Genomic DNA, 21164 nt, shown 5'->3' with positions numbered 1-21164 from the left:
CCTTTTCTTTGAATCAATAGGGGTCACTGGAGTGCTCTTGGGATACGGACGGTGTCAGCAAGGACTGGGCACTTAATATTCAAATTTCAGAACTCTCCTCCCCTCCATACTCCCAGAATACCTCAGTGTTTTTTCCTGAGGCGAACAGGATAGAGAGGATGAACAATGGAGAATTACCTATAACATTATAACATAACGGACAACAATAAAGTTGACACATAACGTAACTGACAAGTATTCAGTTGACACATAACCGATAAATCGGTGAGAATGTGTTACCATAAGATCCACTGAACTTACCACAACCAGGTAAAAACTGCTCTGGGTGGGCGTCCAGTGCCCCCTATGGATTCAAAGAAAAGGATTTACCTGGTAAGTACCAAAATCCTATTTTCTTTTTCATCCACTAGGGGTCACTGGAGAACTCTTGGGACGTACCAAAGCTTCCCCTGTGGGCGGGAGAGCTGTTTGGCATCTGTAACACTAAGCGGCCAAAGCTATATGCTGATGCCGCAAACGTATCAAACTTGTAAAAGCGCACAAATGTGTGCACTGATAAGCATGTAGCCGCACAGCAAAGCTGCGTCGTAGCAGCTCCACGACCAGCTGCCCATGAAGTTCCCACAGAACGTGTGGAATGAGCTGTTACTGATGTAGGCGGCTGTAACCTAGCATGAAGGTAAGCCTGACGTATGGTCAGTTTTATCCATCTGGATAAGGTCTGCTCAGAAGCTGGCCAACCCATCTTGGCAGCATGATAGAGAACAAACAACGTATCAGTCTTACCAACTGTAGACGTTCGGGATACCTAAACGCGTAATGCGCGTACCACATCCAAATTTCCCGAATTACCTGTTCACACAGAAACTACCATTGATTGATTGATGTGAAAAAGATGACACTACCCTTGACAATAAAACGGAATTCGTCCGAAGTTCCGCTCTGTCATCATGAAACCCCAACAACGGTGGCTTGCATGACAAGGCACCCAAATCTGAAACACGCCTTGCTGAAGCTAAGGCTAGAAGAAAAATTGTTTTCCAAGTGAGAAACTTAATATCCACTTGCTGTAAGGGTTCAAAATATGACAACTGTAAGAAATCTAAAACCAGATTCAAGTCCCATGGCGCTGTAGGTGGAATGAATGGAGGCTGTACTCGGAGGACACCTTGCAGAAAGGTGTGTACAGACGGCAATAGAGCCAATAGTCTTTGAAAATTGACAAAGCAGAGACCTGCACCTTTAGTGTAGATAAACGCAGTCCTCCATCTAACCCCGTCTGTAGAAATAACAAAAGACAGGATAACTTGAAAGATGATGTCGGAACTTCCGAGCTTCACACCAACTCATATAGGCACCCCAAATTCTGTAATAATGAGCTGCCGTAACTGGCTTCCTAGCACGTAACATGGTTGGTATATCCGATTCTGGAATGCCCTCTCTTCTTAAGAGGGCGGTCTCCACAGCCACCCCGTCAAACGCAGCTGCGCTAAATCGGGGTAAAGGAACGGACCCTGTTGTAACAAGTCCGGACGTAGTGGGAGCGGCCAAGGATAGTCTGCGAGTAATCCGCGGAGATCAGAGAACCAAGCTCTCCGAGGCCAATGAGGCGCCACTAGTATGACTGTGGCGGACTCTCTTTTGATCCGTTTTAGCAACAGAGGGAGCAGCGGAAACTGTGGAAACAGATACACGAGGCTGTACGGCCTGTCAAAGTCGAAAAATATCATGATGCATACGCCTTGTACTAACCCCTCATGCAGACGTGCGCTGCTCGTGTATCCACTCCCCCGTACGTGCACATACCCGCAAGTTGCACATGAGATGTGTATTTATGGCGGAGTTTGTAAGCGTGTAGCGTGCGACTCGATCGTAGCATATTTAACTCATATAGCGTATATTGTAGTGAATATTCCCCTTAACAATGTCAGAAAGTATGTTTAGTTTAAACGGTTCCTGGACAGAGAAATTCCTCTTTGCATGATAGGAAGGGTCAGATAAAGGTAGAACGGTGGTGTCTAGTATCCAGCTGTAGAGTATTTTAATAGTAACATTTCGGTGTTGTTTAGGAAGAGATTGCTCGCTCCCGAGCATAGTTATGTACAAAAGTAGTTTATAGGTATTTACTGTATTTGCTGTTCATTACCCATGCGGCGGAAATCCTAAGGATACCTCCCACCTGAGCAGTTGGAGAAAGGCACAGTCCACCTGTTCGAACCCACCTATGACCTTTTGTTATAATGCAGAGACACATTCCTGTGTCCAATGAACCATGAGATTATAGGGACCATTGTATTGTTACTGTATGTTGTGTATATAAAGACCACCATTGCCTGTCCAGTCACTCACTCTCTCTGCAAGGTTTTCACATTGAAAGCTGAGGGCTGGATTCAGGACGCGCCTGCGAATCATTCCCACGTGTGTAAGTTCTCTGTAGCCATTTTGTTATCCTCTGTGTTTGCCATTTGTTCTCATTGTGTACTCATTCTGTTTTCTTGTGTTTGCGATCGTTCGCTATTGTTCACAATATTCCTCGTTATTCTGTTTAGATTTTATGTTAGTTTTGTAGTGTATAAGCTGTACTGTTTTTCCCCACTCAGGCTCTAACACGAGGGTGTTAGAGCCTGAGTGGTTTTTAAATCCTAACCAGGCCTTGTGTTTTCACTAATTACTGTAAAGGGTTTTCTTAGCGTCTCAATCGCTCAAACAGCTTTCATATTATCAAGGTTAATAAGCGTTACATCATTGTAGTATTACATTGCTAAGGTTTTGAGTATAAGCATACCCTTACTGTGTGTCATTCTGTGAGCATCTGCGCCGCTCGTGTCTCACTCTCACGGCGCAGCGTCTGCTACGCCAATAGCGTAGCAGTACGGTACTCGGTACGCCTATAGCGTGTTCGATACTAAGCGTGAGTCTGTGAGCGTACGTGTCGCTCGTGCGTCGCGCCCACGGCCTAGCGTCTGCTACGCTAAGTGCGTACCCTTACGGTACTCTGTGCGCCAATAGCGTACTTAGTCCGTAAATAGTATATAGCTTGTGTTTAAAGTTAATATTTGACATTATCAATTGGGGGCATCGTCCGGGCTTCCTCATATCCGCAACCAAAAAGAACCAGGCAGACTTTATCAATCAGCAAAGGGCGGGAAGGTAGTATCCCCTGTTAGCCGTTTGGTGGTTGGGGATACGGTAAGTGCTGATTAGATAAGCGTCTGCTCCGTTTGGTTTGTAGGGATGCTGGTGGGATTCGGAACCGAAAGGTAAGAACGTTAAGCTATTGTCTTTTAAATCTGTTTAAATTTCTGTATTAGTGAAAATTGCGCACGCAACACACACCTGTATTTCCATTTGTGTATTTTCACATATCTACCTTTCTGTTTGCCAAAAGGAATTGATCACGTGCTGAGAAAATTTGTTGCTATTTAGTTAAAAGTAAAAGTAATACTTAAGGGAGTAATTGTAAAACACGCACGCAGCCTGACCCAGTTATAAAGGTTATACAGGAGATACTGTGTGGTGTTTGGTAAACAATTATAGTTAAATATCGTTTGCATTTATAGAAGCGTGTTATTTGTGTTACTGCGGACGTATTCGGCCTGTATACACGTGTCTCTGACCAAGTGCGAGACAGCGTACACAACGCAAAGGCCTACACACGTGGCGTAAATTAAGCAACGTGCGTACAGATACGCCCGCTAAATACAAATCACACGATAGCATTGTTTTAGTAGTAGATACAGAAGCCACGCGATAATAGCACAAATTTGTTCAGTTTCCAAAACTTAGTTTGGAAAGATCCTCCTCTCGTTGCATTACCTTTGGGATTAGCCTGTGTTACCTGAATGAAAAATTTTCTGTACAGAAAAATCAAAGTATATATGAAGTGAAAGAGTGTATGTATGCAAGTAAAGGTTTTTTTTGGTGTGAACCTTGAGAAAAATCGAGATCTCGTAGAAGGATACCCGTGAAGTGAACACGTGGTGGCGTGGGAGAAGGCCATCTCACGTTAAAAGTGAATAAGGTAAGAGGAGCAATTAGTGTTACAGCAGACCAGAAGGTCCGCGAAAGTCAGAAAGCCGTTAACAGTACCTATACGAAGTTTCTGAAGACCCTGACTTAAGAAAGGTCAGGGGTAGAGAGCGCAACCCCAGTGGTTGGCGCAGTACCCATATAGTCCCGTTTTGAGAATACGCTCCGGCTGTAGGTTTCGCAGCCTAAACAACCGATTCCGCTGGTCGTTCTGCGGATAAGTAATAGTTACTTATACGCATTGCGACTGTACCGCATGTAATTGTGTGCATTAGTTGGTTACCTGGATACCCATTACGCAATTTGCATACGCTTTGCGGGATCATAAACACTATTTGTACATTCTAATGTGATTTGTGTAGGTTTTTTTTATTTTAAAGGGAGGTTCGCTGTTCACTCAGGAATTCTCCAGCAACTGATACTTACTGGGGAGGGTCGCATACTCCCACACGCCCCAGTAAATAGAGGTCACATAGGGGCCCTGGGTTGAGTACGCCAGCGCTGAAGCAGTGTGTGGGCATATTGGTCGACGTGGGCGAGAGTGGGTGAAGGCACTCGTTGGACTTTCACCGTCGCCTTACCTCTGGGAACGTGGTTTTTGTAGGAATTCGCTGAGAAGGCAATACCTGCAAAGAATGGGGGCCAGTTGCTCAAGTAAGGGATGATCAACCAAGGTTCAGGTTGGTATTATTCCGCGGCCAGCCGGGTCGGCGAGGTACATAATGTGTGAAAAATATGGATCACACGCAGAGGTTTTATGCAATGAGTGGGAACATATGACTGTGAACGATGGGGAGAAGTTTCCCAGGGTAGGCAATTTTAATCCTGAGGTTTTGCAAAATTTAAGGAGAAGGATATGTCTGCTAAAATCTCAAAAACAGAGGATCAGACACACAATCTGTTTACATTTATGGCAACAGGAAGGGGAGATACAAAGGGTATTAGCTCAAGCAGCTGGTTCCCATCTTAGCAGGAAACTGGTGGCAACTGGAGAAACAATGGCTGCAGAGAATGGCATACTGGGATATGATGATAATAGGGCACTTAATAAATGTATTAATGATGTTAATAGTAAGCATAATAAATGTAATAATGATAGAAGTAAAACTGATAAATGTACAAATTCTAACCCGTGCAAGTTGCACCCCATGTTAAACTTCCCTCAGGATCACAAGCAAGAAAGTGAGCCCAGCATGATGTCGGCACTTTTTCCAGCAGCCATTATACGAGACACCCAGGTGGGCACGGCCCAATCGGTAAAGACAGTAGTCAAGCCCCCATACGGAGGGTCAGGTGAGGTCGTGTCCACAGGTAAGTACGGTATTGTATGTTATGCACAGACAATTGCACCTCACCTTGTAGAGTATAGAGAGGTAGCGGTTTCTGTATTAATGGATGGTTTAAAGGAAGTGTTGAGAAAAAAGGTACAGACCACTCAACCTAATTGGAAAGGTATGTCGATGGCTGCTTTGAGAGAGACCGCTATTGAGCATGATCGGAACATCGTAAGACACAGGGAGTCACAGGGCGGTAAGCAAATGACAATAAGTAGACAGGCCCTGACAACGAAGCCACATCAGCTTAAGTCCCAGACCCCTGTGGGTAAGTCAAATGTGATAAAATGTTATAACTGCCAAAGGGAAGGGCATTATGCACGGAATTGTATGTTTAACGACCCATATAAGGTATATAAACCCCCTAGACAACGACATAACGCACGTAATTGTAATCAGGGATCATATAGGAAAAATTTTGGGCCGCACTTTTAATTTGCAGCCAGTGAAGTTGATTATTAGCCTTGATAGTAAGCCTGAGGTTACAGTCGATGTAATTGGTAGGTCATTCCTTGTAGACACAAAAGCGGCCAGGTAAACTCTGATTTATCTTAAAAAAATTTCCTTTTCATCTCTGACGTTCACCAGACAGCTCAAACGTCACACGTCTACTTGGTCTTTTCAGAGGTCTACCCAACCCCAGTGTATCTTACCAGCATCGTTGTGTCTGGCCAAACACAAAGGGTGGAGAGTGGAAATGCTGGTGGGGGAGACTGTGCAGAGATACCAATGGACATGTTGGTGTGACAGCCAGATGGTGAACGGAAATCTGACAATGTTTTTTTTTCTATTGTTCTCTCTCTCTCTTTGTTCTTTCCTGTTTTACGGATGGTATGTCACACAACAGTTAGACAAATGGTAATGCAAGATTTATGCTCCTTACAGAAAGATCGCTGAGTCGGAAAGAATATCGTATCACTGGAGTGTTCGTTTTGGGAAGACTGAGAGACAGCACTATTGAGACGACATCTGAGCAAGAAGAACAACAAGACTATAAGACAATTATCGTAACATTTTTCTTTCCCTTCAATTAGTATCGGTACCCCCATAACAACTTTCTCTTTTCTCCTCCTGTAAGATGGACTCGCCCCAAGAGACTGCAGTCCGTATTTTCCTGTTGACCCTGATGTTGACCAGAGCAGTCTGTTTCGGTGAGAGTACCAGTGAGGTCGAGAAAGGATCTGGAATGGGTTCTGATGACCAGGATGGATTCGTAGAATTCCAAGAGCAACACAATCACCGAGCAAAGGCGAGTATCAGAAAACGATCTGGTAGCCATGACACTAACAGACATTGTGAAGGATTGTTAGCTGAAGAGAATTGTATATGTAGGAATTGTGACAACATAGTTGAGGACGGGTGCATCCAGAGATGTCAGTCCAGCATTAATATCAATATGGACCGTCATCCATTGAGTGACTATCACTCATTAGTGGGTAAGGTTTTAAACCAAAACGGAATGCTGGGTGTGCTCACAAGTACCTCAAGGTCATAGAAAGTCAGGACTAGTGCCATACTCTTTAACGATAGATGAGGTACTTGAATTAAGGGGTGGGAGACCGGTGGACAAGAAATTTAATATTTCTAGGCCTCCTAGTTTGAAGCTCCACCAATATCATGTGGATAGGTCCTTAATATGTTTTAACATTTCCAATCCCCGAAAGCCAGGAAATTGGGAAGTGACATGGAACAACCAAACCATGACATTCTCACACAGAGCCGATAGAATGCCCATGGACTCAGAGCTTATACGCCAAATAGCCAACAGTGGAAGATATTTCCAATATAGGTACACTCTAGGAAGTAGGCCCATGCGAGTTGGAGAAGTATCACCAGGATACTGTGCGCATATCATACAACCTGATACGTGTACTAGTCAGATGAGAGAGTTAGGGATAGGATTTTTCACCTGGAAGGTTTGTAATATGGTGATGTCATATTCTGTCCCATATGTCCTCCCCGATGATGCATATTTCATATGTGGGAGGCAGGCGTATAAGTGGCTTGCCCCAAACTCAGAGGGATTGTGTTACATTGGAAGAGTGTTACGGGAAGTAATGACCATTACCCATGATAGAATGAAAGACGTTCACCGCAATGCTCAAGCTCCTTACACTCACACCCATTACGAACACATTGTAAAGAGACACCTTATAGATAGGACAGAGCATGCAGCCTCTGATTTGATCCACGAATCCACCGGGATTCAACTCCTGCTCGCGCTAGATATCACCCGTACCGCCAGAGGAGTTATACATTTTAGGTATATTACTGCGCTAGGAGAGAATTGCAAGCTTACAAAACGGAACTGATCCAGCACAGGATGGTTCTCAATTACATCACAGCAGTGACAGGAGGGTATTGTGTCACCCTAGCAACTCAGTATGGTGTGAAGTGTTGTACGTATATCACAAACAGCACTGAGGACCCAACCGAGGACATAGATCAAAAGATGGACGATATCTTGCAATTGAAGTGGGAGTTTCGAAGGAGACACAACCTTACCCTTGCTTCTGTGGGTAATGAACTGACCGGCTGGGTATCATGGTTGAACCCACGAAATGGGTTCTCAGGGTTATTAGAATGGGCCCAAAAGGTTATCGTTGCTGTAGGGAAATTCCTCTTATGTATCCTAGGAGTTGTCATAATGATTGGATTGATATTCAGATGTGTTCGAATTTTAATGAATTGCAAGCGTAGTACCAAATTGATGAGTTTGTTTTTCTCCAAGGTAAAAAGACACCGACTCGGAAGAAGATTTTGATGACCCATTATACAGACCATTGATGAACTTTGTCACAGCCATTTGATGAACTGTTAGAGACTTTAATTTTTATGGACACTTGAAGAGCTTTGCTTGCCACTCAGCAAAGATACAGCAATCCGGACAAGACATCAACAAGACTCCAACAGACGCCCAAGGACGACCACATATATATATTCATACAAATGCATTTATAACGCATGTTTCTTATCTTCATCTCTTCTATCTTCAGGTAGTGGCACACATAGTCGACAGGTGATATAGACATATATTAGCACTCACATATTTTCCCCCTTCATGTATCAACTAATGTGCACCCCATTTGTTGGAACTAAAAGCCGAAAAGAGCTCGGTAGAGTTTGTTAGCCCACTTACAGACCCTTAATACGGGATAAGAAGGATTCACTGTATACTTCGCAATACCTCGAAGCTTATTTTTTTAGAACGTGTACGGCGCGATGATACATGACCCCTCAGACATGGATTTAATACATACATGCTTTTTACTATCTCACTAGGTCATACAATTCCCACCTTCTCCTCTCCTCCCTACTCCCAATCATAATAAGGTATTTCATGGTAATATATATTTTTCTGCTTAAAGTGTTTAGATAGTGGCAGTTATTGTTGACTGCCAAAGGGTCGATTGTCAAAGTCGAAAAATATCATGATGCATATGCCTTGTACTAACCCCTCATGCAGACGCGCGCTGCTCGTGCACCCACTCCCCCGTACGTGCACATACCCGCAAGTTGCGTAAGGGACGCAACAGCGTCTCGTGCGCATGAGATGTGTATTTACAGCGGAGTTTGTAAGCGTGTAGCGTGCGACTCGATCGTAGCATATTTAACTCATATAGCGTATATTGTAGTGAATATTCCCCTTAACAATGTCAGAAAGTATGTTTAGTTTAAACGGTTCCTGGACAGAGAAATTCCTCTTTGCATGATAGGAAGGGTCAGATAAAAGTAGAACGGTGGTGTCTAGTATCCAGCTGTAGAGTATTTTAATAGTAACATTTCGGTGTTGGTTAGGAAGAGATTGCTCGCTCCTGCGCATAGTTATGTACAAAAGTAGTTTATAGATATTTACTGTATTTGCTGTTCATTACCCATGCGGCGGGAATCCTAAGGATACCTCCCACCTGAGCAGTTGGAGAAAGGCACAGCCCACCTGTTTGAACCCACCTATGACCTTTTGTTATAATGCAGAGACACATTCCTGTGTCCAATGAACCATGAGATTATAGGGACCATTGTATTGTTACTGTATGTTGTGTATACAAAGACCACCATTGCCTGTCCAGTCACTCACTCTCTCTGCAAGGTTTTCACATTGAAGGCTGAGGGCTGGATTCAGGACGCGCCTGCAAATCATTCCCACGTGTGTAAGTTCTCTGTAGCCATGTTGTTATCCTCTGTGTTTGCCATTTGTTCTCATTGTGTACTCATTCTGTTTTCTTGTGTTTGCGATCGTTCGCTATTGTTCATATTATTCCTCGTTATTCTGTTTAGATTTTATGTTAGTTTTGTAGTGTATAAGCTGTACTGTTTTTCCCCTTTTTACTCAAATAGAATTATCCACGAGGGTGTTAGAGCCTGAGTGGTTTTTAAATCCTAACCGGGCCTTGTGTTTTCACTAGTTACTGTAAAGGGTTTTCTTAGCGTCTCAATCGCTCAAACAGCTTTCATATTATCAAGGTTAATATGCGTTACATCATTGTAGTATTACATTGCTAAGGTTTTGAGTATAAGCATACCCTTACTGTGTGTTGTTTACAAGGTTTACTGTGTGTCATTCTGTGAGCGCCTGCGCCACTCGTGTCTCACTCTCACGGCGCAGCATCCGCTACGCCAATAGCGTAGCAGTACGGTACTCGGTACGCCTATAGCGTGTTCGATACGAAGCGTGAGTCTGTGAGCGTACGTGTCGCTCGTTCGTCGCGCCCACGGCCTAGCGTCTGCTACGCTAAGTGCGTACCCTTACGGTACTCTGTGCGCCAATAGCGTACTTAGTCCGTAAATAGTAAATAGCTTATGTTTAAAGTTAATATTTGACATTATCAGGCCACACGATTGTGAGAGCATCCACCACCACTGCCTTTGGATCTCTTGTCCTGAACACATACTGGGGCGTTTGGTGATTGTGGCGAGATGCCATCAGGTCCACTTGAGGGTAACCCCACCTTTGGACCAACATGTGAAACCCTTCTGGATTTAATGCCCATTTTCCTGGATGAAAATCCAAACAACTGAGATAATCATTTGGTGATACTCGGGCCAAATGAGGATTCGAGCTACTTCCCGCATTGCCATGTGGCTTCTCGTTCCTCTTTTTTGTTAATGTACGCGACCGCCGTCGCGTTGTCTGACTGCACCTGCACAGTCTGAGACCGGAGCATGTGCACTACTTGTCGTAGCCCTTTGTAAATTACCTGGAGTTCCAGGACATTTAGAGACAGCAATCTTTCGTGATCTGCCCAGAGACCCTGGAGCTGACAATTTTGAACTACAGCTCCCCAACCTCTGAGACTCGCGTCCATCGTTAGAATTATCCAATTCCAGGCGTTGAACCGTTTCCCTGCGGTTAGATTGTGTACTTTGAGCCACCAGAGTAGAGATACTCTGGTCCGTGGCGACCTCACCCTGTGGTGAATCTGCAGATGCGAGCCCGACCACTGTGCGAGCACAGCCAGTTGAAAAGTACGCGCGTGAAATCTTCCGACCTGAAGCGCTTCGAAAGCCACCACCATTGTGCCTAAGAGGCAAATGCACTAATGTACAGAGACTGTGCGTGGCTTGAGCACTAATTGTACCAGATGACGAATAATCTGTACTTTCTGTTCTGGTAGGTAAATTCTTTGATTTACCGTATGGAGAATCATACCTAGGAATTGAAGTCGTTGAGACGGAATTAGATGTGATTTCTTGAAGTTGACAATCCAACCGTGCTGAACTAGTACATTGTACATTAACAACGCATGTTGGAGGAGCATCTGCTGAGACGGAGCTTTGATGAGCAGATCGTCCAAGTACGGAACTATTATCACTCCCAAGGATCTGAGATGAGCTATCATCACAGACATCACTTTGGTGAATACCCAAGTCACTGACGAGAGGCCAAACGGTAAAGCCTGAAACTGGTAATGGTTCTGCCGTATCTCAAAACGCAAGAACCTCTGATGAGGTGGCCAAATCGGAATGTGTAAGTACGCATCCTTGAGATCCAGCGCAATCCTGAATTCCTGTGGCTGTAAACCTGCAATTACTGACCGCAGAGATTCCAACTTGAATCTGTAGTAAGTGACGTACTGAATGAGACCCTGTAAGTTCAATATTGGCCTGACCGAGCCATCCGGCTTTAGTGGCACAAACAGACTGGAATAATAACCATGACCTTGTTGGTGTACAGGGACCGGAATCAAAACTGCGGAATCCAGCAGAGACCGAATGGCAATTTGCAGAACCGCCCTCTTGTCGTCCGACACAGGCAGTCCTGTCTTGAAAAACCGCAGTGGCGGGAGAGTCGAACTGTATTTTGTAACCTTTTTACATTAAATTGCGGATCCACCCATCTGTGGATGTCTGGAACCACGCCAAATGGAACGTCTGAAGGCGTGTCCCCACAACTGGAGATCCGAGATGGCTGGGAGCCCGTCATGCCACTGGCTTGTTGATGGTCTTAGCGTCCCGATGACGGTTAGTGGTTTCTTGAAACCACGTCCTCTTCCACGTCTACCATGTGTGGTTGTTCCTGTATCACGGCCTTGATAGGGCTGAGGTCTAAAGGATTGGAACGCTGGTTCAGAGTATTACCGTCTAGGTACCTCAGAAATCCATATGTCCACTTCAGGACCAAACAATTTCTGGCCAGCATAAGGTAACGCTTCTATACCTCGTTTAACCTCTGCCTCCGTCTGCCAAGAACGCAGCCAAAGGGCACGTCGTGCCGCATGATCATCTTTCTATATGCTGACCTGAGCTGTGTTCCACGCAACTATAGCCTTATTCTCCCAAATTCCCCCTAAAGTAGGTCTAAGCACCACCCCGGCTGCTGTATACATTGACTTTAGTATAGCTTCTAGCTTACACTCTGACGGGTCTTTAAGCGTAGTAGCAGATAGAATGGGTAACTGAAAGTTTTGACACCAGCGAATCCACAGCCGGTGGATTTTCCCATTCATAGACTCTGGTTTATTAAGAGAATCTGAATAAGGAAAACACACTGAAGATCTCTGTTGTTTAGCAAATAACACTTCATTTGAAATAGGTTCTTCAGTCTGTACAATCTAGAACCTGACGTACTGCCCTGATGAGATCATCACTGGCGGGGCTTATAGTACCCTCACTATCTGACTACTGGCACACCTGACCCTCCTCATATTCTTCTTGCAATATGAGGTATGGCATTGAATCGTCATAACTATTTTTCGGAATAGAGCTAGATTTTTGTGAAAAGTGCTGGACTCCTGAGCCCCTACTGGTATCTCAGGAGGCATTGTCCTAGCCTCAGATCTCGCAGTCTCACGTTCCTTACCTGCCGTGGCCAGTTTTGATTGTAAACCCGACATAACATCCTCCAGCCTTGGTATGGAGGCTGAGGGGAAGGGAACGTATTTGTTGTATTTACAAACATATTGTGTCACACACGCACAGACGTTGCAGTTAAGCTGCCTTTGAGTTAGCATTAGCCTGACTCATTATGTACAGATACAAAGTAGACAAAGATAACAAGTCCCACGACTCAGTAAATGTTACTAAAGTGTATATAAGCCTGAAGTGCAGTGCACATGGGCTACACTACATGAAACCTGATCTGTGCAAAATTCCTAGTAACACCCATGCTCCATCCGATGGCCGAGTGTAGTAGGACAGCAACTTCCTGAAAAAAGAAGCAGGAAGTAGAGTTAACATGGTGTACTGCCAAGTGCTTAATATATACAAGAATATATATACCTACATCCAGTATATATATATATATATATATATATATATATATCCATCCAAATACACAAGCATATATACCCATTTAAAGCTATATGCAATATAGGCTTAAAAGCCTGAACGTGAGCTGTGCATGTGCTGCTGCATTAAAATGCAGCTTAGTTTATAGGGCATCTCGCTTCAATGCGAGCACAATCCTCCCCTCTCCCGCGCGACCTCCCCCTCACAGACGGACAGCGGCAGCAAGCACTGTCCGCGGTTAGTCTCCCCTCTCTCCTCCCCCTGCAGACAGAACCGCGCCAGCCGCCATTCGCGGCCCGGAGCTCTGAAACGGAAGCGAGGGGAAGAGCAGCAGCGCAGGGAGCCGAGCAGTGGGGAGCGGTGGGGACCACATAGCTGCGGCTGCTAGTACTTTCTCTGGCTCCCCTCTGCGCCGGATTGTTACACTGGCCGGCAGGTCGGAAGCGGCGGGTAGTGCGGGCGCTATGGAGCCTGTGACAAGAGGCAGGCAGCAGATGGCGGTGCGCAGTACAACACACGGCGCAGCGGGAGCTGACCGCCCCGGGCATAAATACCTGCGATCCAGTGCTCCTGGACTCTGACGGGGCTGCTCCAACAAGTTCCGTCCAGTCCTTTCTGCAGCCTCAGCTGTTGTTAGCTGAGATGCTTGTGGCTGTGAGGGAGCTCCTTTGTGAGGCCCGACACGCCAAGAGCTGCACGCAGTAGCTTTTATAATCCCGTACCCAGAGCTTTTGTGTAAGCTGGGAAAGGATTGTAATGTATAAAAACTAAAAACAAAAATATTTAAGTAAAAAATGTATGTCCCCCTCTGGAGGTCCACACTTGTGCTTCCTGTCCATGTGAGCACCGAAAAAACACTGAGGTATTCTGGGAGTATGGAGGGGAGGAGAGTTACTGAAATTTGAATATTCAGTGCCCAGTCCTTGCTAACACCATCCATATCCCAAGAGTACTCCAGTGACCCCTAGTGGATGAAAAAGAAATACAGAAGTAACGTTCAGATTTACACAAGTTGGAGCATACAGCAGGTGCTGAACGCAGTGTTACACTTGCTTTTTATATTGTTTAGTAGGAGAGAACACCTACAAACACTAGCAGCTCGCTAAACTCAATAGCTACATTGCCTTAGTGCGCAGGGGTCAAACATTGAACGGTTGTACTGTTATCAGTATCACCACGATCTAAGAAAGGCAAGAACATACGCAAACATGCTAGATGAATTAACTTTGGAGTCTGGAGCATCACTATAAGAATCTCCTGTAGGATAGCTACACTAATGGAAAACTCAGCTACTTATAATAAATACCAGCCTACACCCACCTTCCTCTGGCTCGCTATTATTCCCTCCACACACCATGACTTAAAACCAAACAAAAAAGTCTCACCTCTTCTTCCAAAGTCTCTTGTATCATCAGTATCACCACGTTCATCTTCAAACAAAAAAATTAACAAACAATACACATGAAGTTACTAAAAGTATACATAATATTAGATAATCAATGTTAGTAATAAGATTTTAATACCTATCGGTAAATCGTTTTCTTTTACTCCGTAGAGGATGCTGGGGTCATCATAGAACCATGGGGTATAGACTGGATCCACTGGAGACATGGGCAATTTAAGACTTTGAAAGTGAGTGAACTGGCTCCTCCCTCTATGCCCCTCCTCCAGACTCCAGTTATAGGAACTGTGCCCAGGGAGACGGACATTTCGAGGAAAGGATTTATTGTTAAACTAAGGTGAGATTCATAACAGCTCACACCTCAAGCATGCCGCACAACGTGGCATTCAACAGAACACAAGCCAACGGCATGAACACTTGCAGCAACATGCTGACAAAAACGTAACACAACATATGTGTAACCACAACTAATAACTGCAGATACAGTACACATTGGGACGGGCGCCCAGCATCCTTTACGGACTAGGAGAAAAGGATTTACCGGTAGGTATTAAAATCCTATTTTCTCATACGTCCTAGAGAATGCTGGGGCCATCATAGAACCATGGGGTTATAGAGAGAGCGGATGACTCTGCAGCACCGATTGACCAAACTTAAGGTCTTCATCAGCAAAGGTGTCAAACTTGTAGAACTTTGCAAATGTGTTTGACCACGACTAAGTAGCTGCTCGGCAAAGTTGTAATGCCGAGACCCCCCGGGCAGCAGACCAGGATGAGCACACCTTTCTAGTAGAACGGGCTATCACCCATTCCGGTAACGGCAATCCAGCCGTCGAATGAGCGTGCTGAATCGTGTTACAGATCCAGTGTGCAATGGTCTGCTTGGAAGCAGGACACCCAACCTTGTTGGGAGCATACAGGATAAACAGAGCCTCTGTTTTCCTAATCTGAGCCGTTGTGGCCACATAAATCTTCAAAGCTCTGACCACATCCAAAGATTTTGACTCAGCGAAGTAGTCAGTAGCCACAGGCACCACAATAGATTGGTTCATGTGGAAAAAGGAAACCACCTTCGGTAGAAAATTGTTGGTGTCCTCAATTCAGCTCTGTCTTCATGGAAGATCAAATAAGGGCTCTTGTGAGACAAGGAAGCTAACTCAGACACCCGCCTTGCAGATGCCAAGGCCAACAGGGTGACCACTTTCCAAGTGAGGAATTTCAACTCCACCTTCTGTAAAGGTTCAAACCAATGTGATTGAAGGAACTGCAACACCACATTAAGATCCCATGGTGCCACTGGAGGCACAAATGGGAGGTTGGATGTGCAACACGCCTTTCACGAAAGTCTGAACTTCTGGAAGGGAGGCCAATTGTTTCTGAAAGAAAACCGATAAGGCCGAAATCTGTACCTTAATTGAGCCCAATTTTAGGCCCGTATCCACACCTGCTTGTAGAAAATGGAGAAAACATACTAGCCGAAACTCCTCCGTAGGGGTCCCTTTGGATTCACACCAAGAAACATTTTCTCCAAATATGGTGGTAATGTTTAGTTGTTTCCCCTTTTCTGGCCTGAATAAGTGTTAGAATGACTTCACTGGGAATACCCTTACGGGATAGGAATTTGCGCTCAACCGGCATGCAGTCAAACGTAGCCGCGGTAAGTCCTGATACACGCACGGCCCTTGTTGTAACAGGTCCTCGCCAAAGAAAGAGGCCAGGGAACTCCTATGAGTAATTCCTGTAGATCTGGATACCAAGCACTCCTTGGCCAGTGTGGGACAATGAGGATCGGCCGGATCTTTGTTCTTCTTATAATCTGTATAACCTTTGGAATGAAAAGAATTGGAGGGAATACATACACGATTGAAACACCCACGGTGTCACCAGTGCATCCACTGCAATTGCTTGAGGGTCCCTTGACCTGAAACAATATCTTTGAAGATTCTTGTTGAGACGAGATGCCATCATGTCTATTTGAGGAACACTCCAACGACTTGTCACCTCTGCGAAGACTTCTTGGTGGAGGCCCCACTCTCCTGGATGGAGATAGTGTCCGCTGAGGAAGTCTGCTTCCCAGTTGTCCACTCCTGGAATGAAGATCGCTGATAGAGCGTTTGTATGCTTTTCCGCCCAGCGGAAAATCCTTGTGGCTTCTGCCATTGCCGCTCTGCTTTTTGTTCTGACTGTTTATGTAAGCTACTACTGTTACATTGTCCGACTGGATCAGTACAGGCAACTCTCGAAGTAGATGTTCCGAAATGGCCCTCAACTCCAGAACATTTATGTGGAGACAAGTTTCCTGACTTTACCATCTTCCTTGGAAGTTTTCTCCCATTGTGACTGCCCCCCAGCCTCAGAGGCTTGCATCCGTGGTCACCAGGATCCAGTCCTGTATCCCAAACCTGCGCCCCTCTAGGAGGTGAGCGCTGTGCAGCATCCACAGGAGTGATACCCTGGTCTTGGAAGACAGGATTATCCTCCGGTGAATGTGCAGGTGTGACCCAGACCACATGTCCAACAGGTCCCATTGGAACACTGGCATGGAATCTGCCAAACTGAATGGCCTCGTAGGCCGCAACCATCTTCCCCAGCAACCGAATGCATTGAGGGATTGACACACTTGCTGGTTTCAGAATTTGTTTGACCAGACTCTGAAGTTCCAGAGCCTTGTCCACTGGAAGAAAGAGACTCTGTAGTTCTGTGTCCAATATCATTCCCAAAAACGACAACGCGTTATCGGAATCAACTGTGATTTTGGAAAATTTAGGAACCAACTATGTTGCTGAAGAACTGTCGGGGAGAGTGCAACGTTTTGCACCAACTGGTCCCTGGATCTCGCGTTTATCAGGAGATCGTCCAAGTATGGGATAATAGTGACTACTTGCTTGAGAAGGATAACAGTCATCTCCTCGGAGCCGTGGACAGACCAAACGGCAACGTTTGAAATTGGTAATGACAATCCTGAATTGCAAACCTCAGGTAAGCCTGATGCGGAGGATAAATGGTAACATGTAAGTAGGCATCTTTTATGTCCACCGACACCATAAAATCCCATTCCTCAAGACTGGAGATCACTGCTCGGAGAGACTCCATCTTGAATTTTAATTTCTTTAGGTCGAAATTTAGGGATTTCAGGATTAGGATTGTTCTGACCGAGCCATCCGGCTTCGGCACCACAAACAGGCTCGAATAAAAGCCTTCTCCCTGTTGTGACTGGGGAACCCTGACGATAACTTGATTTTGACACAACTTTTGTATTGCGTCGCAAACTACCTCCCTGTCCGGAAGAGAAGCTGGTAAGGCCGATTTGAAAAACCGGCGAGGGGGAACGTCTTGAAACTCCAGCTTGTACCCTTAGGATACTATTTGTAAAACCCATGGGTGTAGGTCCGAACGAACCCAAAACTGACTGAAGAGTTTGAGACGTGCCCCCAATAGTGCAGACTCCCGCATAGGAGCCCAAACGTCATGCCGTGCAACTGGCAGAAGCCTGGGAGGACTTCTGCTCCTGGAAGCCTGACAAGTCTGGTGATCGTTTACCTGTTCCGCTTCCTCTAGTAGCAAGGAAGGAAGAATCTCGTCCCTTTCTGTATTTATTGGGCCGAAAGGACTGCATCTGATAGTGGTGCGTTTTCTTTTGTTGTGGAGGAACATAAGGTAAAAAGGATGACTTATCCGCGATAGCTGTAGACACCAAATCATCAAGGCCGTCACCAAATAAGGCCTTACCTTTATATGGTAAAGATTCCATACTTTTCTTGGAATCAGCATCAGCATTCCATTGGTGTGTCCACAATGCTCGTCTAGCTGAGACGGGTGTGGTTCATCAAATCGACAGTGTCTAGGTCAACAATGTCTAGGTCGACCACTATAGGTCGACAATGTCTAGGTCGACCACTATAGGTCGACCAGTCACTAGGTCGACATGGATGGAAGGTCGACAGGGTTTCTAGGTCGACATGTGCTAGGTCGACAGGTCTAAAGGTCGGCATGAGGATTTTTTGTGTGTGTGTGTCGTTTTCTTCGTAGAGTGACCGGGATCCCAAATTAGTGCACCGCGTTCGCTCGCCATGCTTCGGGCATGGTGCCTTCGCTCGGCACACTTTACCGTTCCAATCGTAGTCCACGTGGATCGTTAAGTATGAAAAAATTTAAAAAAAAGAAAAAAATGTGAAAAACTCATGTCGACCTTTAGACCTGTCGACCTAGCACATGTCGACCTAGAAACCCTGACGACCTTCCATCCATGTCGACCTAGTGACTGTCGACCTATAGTGGTCGACCTAAACATTGTCGACCTAGACACTGTCCATCTTCAGACCGGATCCCGCTGAGACTGCCATGGCATTTGCCTTAGATCTCGCTCGCCTTGTCTTCTATTTCAGAAGACAAGTTGTCTGCCCACTTTTCGATAGCACTACTTACCCACGCAGACACAATGACAGGTCTGAGTAGCGTACCTGTGGTCCCATAAATGGACTTTAACATAGTTTCCTGTTTACGATCCGCAGGATCCTTGAGGGCCGCTGTGTCAGGTGACGGGAGAGCCACCTTATTAGACAGAAGTGACAGGGCCTTATCTACAGTGGGGGGGGGTGACTCCCACTTTTCCCTATATGCAGAGGGAAATGGATAAGGTACCGTAATGCTTATAGGAATCTGAAACTTTTTGTCAGAAGCTTCCCAGAGTTTTTCAAATAGCATGTTCAGTTCATGAGAGGGAGGAAACGTTACCTCAGGTTTCCTTTCCTTATACATACAGACCCTTTTATCAGGGCTGGCCGGGTCCTCAGTGATATGCAATACCTCTTTAACCACCACTATCATGTACTGAATGCTTTTTGCCAATTTTGGATCTAATCTGGAATCGCTATAGTCGACACTGGAATCAGAATCCGTGTCGGTATCAGTGTCTGCCAATTGGGCCAGCGTACATTTCTGTGACCCTGAGGGGACCTGACTTTGCAATAACATATCTTCTACAGATTTCTTCCACGCCTGGGTCTGAGACTCGCTTATCTAGCATCTTATTAATAAGAGCCACATTAGCATTCAAGGCGTTCAACACATTTACCCAATCTGGCGTCACCCCAGCAGCCGTTTGTGTGACATGTCGACACACGTGCACCAAACACCCACAGACACACCAGGCATATAGGGGACAGACCCACAGTAAAGCCTGTCAGAGAGACACAGAGGGGATTTGCCAGCTCACACCCCAGCACCCAATCAGCGGTTCTGAAGTGCCCAATAAACGCCCCAGACCTATAGCGCTTTTTATATAAAAGTATATTGCACCAAATTTAGCCAGTGCCGCCCCACCCAGTGATCGCAAAATACGCGCTATGGCGCGTTTTTACGCGCTACGCTCAGTGAGGGACTCTGATTTTAAAAGTGAGCGGGTCCCACAGGACGCGCTGTTTTTTGCTGACCGCCGCCTCACAGCCAATAGAATTCCCCAAGCCCTGCCTCACCAGCAAATAGCCGCCGGCAGCTTCTCAACATCCAATCGCTGCCGGCAGCGTCTCCCAATCCAAGCGCCACCTGAGACGTCGGTCCCTCCTCCCTGCGATGCCTCCAGCCCATTGCATGCGCTGGTGGCAACCGTGCGGGTCATCACGATGACAGGCGTATGGAAGATGCAGGAGGGAGCCGAGGAGAAGGAGAGGAGGGCCTTCACCACGGGCAGCCCGGACGGGTCTGCTGCAGAGAAGATGAGCTGGGGCCGAGCGGGACATGTCAATGCGGTCGGGCACCACGACCGCAAACTATGAGGAGGTCAGAGCGCTGCGACCTGGGGGAATGGCACTGATAAATCTTTAGTTTCACTTTCCTACATGCATTTAATAACATGGCACATTATACCTGTGAGGGCGCAGGCAGCAAAGTAGGTGCGCTTCCTGTTACACTGCATCTTATTCCCCCAGCGTCCATTCCACTCACAACTACTAGTGCACACATCCTGTCCCCTGCTACCACTACTACACCTATCTTACCCCCTGCTACCACTACTGCACCTATCTTACCCCCTGCTACCACTACTGCACCTATCTTACCCCCTACTACCACTACTGCACCTATCTTACCCCCTGCTACCACTACTGCACCTATCTTACCCCCTGCTACCACTACTGCACCTATCCTACCCCCTACCACTACTGCACCCATCCTGCCCCCTGCTACCATTACTACTGCACCCATCCTGCCCCCTACCACTGCTGCACCTATCTTACCCCCTGCTACCACTACTGCACCTATCTTACCCCCTGCTACCACTACTGCACCTATCCTACCCCCTACCACTACTGCACCCATCCTGCCCCCTGCTACCACCACTACTGCACCCATCCTGCCCCCTACCACTGCTGCACCTATCTTACCCCCTGCTACCACTACTGCACCCATCCTGCCCCATGCTACCACCACTACTGCACCCATCTTACCCCCTGCAACCACTACTGCACCCATCCTGCCCCCTACCACTGCTGCACCTATCTTACCCTTAGCTACCACTACTGCACCTATCCTACCCCCTACTGCACCCATCCTGCACCCTGCTACCACCACTACTGCACCCATCCTGCCCCCTACCACTACTGCACCTATCTTGACCCCTGCTACCACTACTGCACCCATCCTGCCCACTGCTACCACTACTACACCTATCTTACC

At 46.2% G+C, this 21164-nt stretch overlaps 1 protein-coding gene across 25 annotated transcripts in view; it reads right to left on the bottom strand.

Annotated features, from left to right (window-relative positions):
* The window catches only part of DDX4 (DEAD-box helicase 4), a 1188488-nt gene that overhangs the window by 549223 nt on the left and 618101 nt on the right, over window positions 1-21164 (bottom strand). For all 25 annotated transcript variants that reach the window (XM_063962294.1, XM_063962347.1, XM_063962463.1 and 22 more), the window contains one exon: window positions 14477-14521. In XM_063962294.1, coding sequence (XP_063818364.1) covers window positions 14477-14521 — 45 coding nt within the window. The remainder of the gene's footprint in view (window positions 1-14476; window positions 14522-21164) is intronic.

The sequence above is a fragment of the Pseudophryne corroboree genome, chromosome 1 (assembly GCF_028390025.1).
Source record: "Pseudophryne corroboree isolate aPseCor3 chromosome 1, aPseCor3.hap2, whole genome shotgun sequence".
In the NCBI taxonomy this organism is placed as follows: domain Eukaryota; kingdom Metazoa; phylum Chordata; class Amphibia; order Anura; family Myobatrachidae; genus Pseudophryne; species Pseudophryne corroboree.
This window is presented reverse-complemented; position numbering and strand designations above follow the sequence as displayed.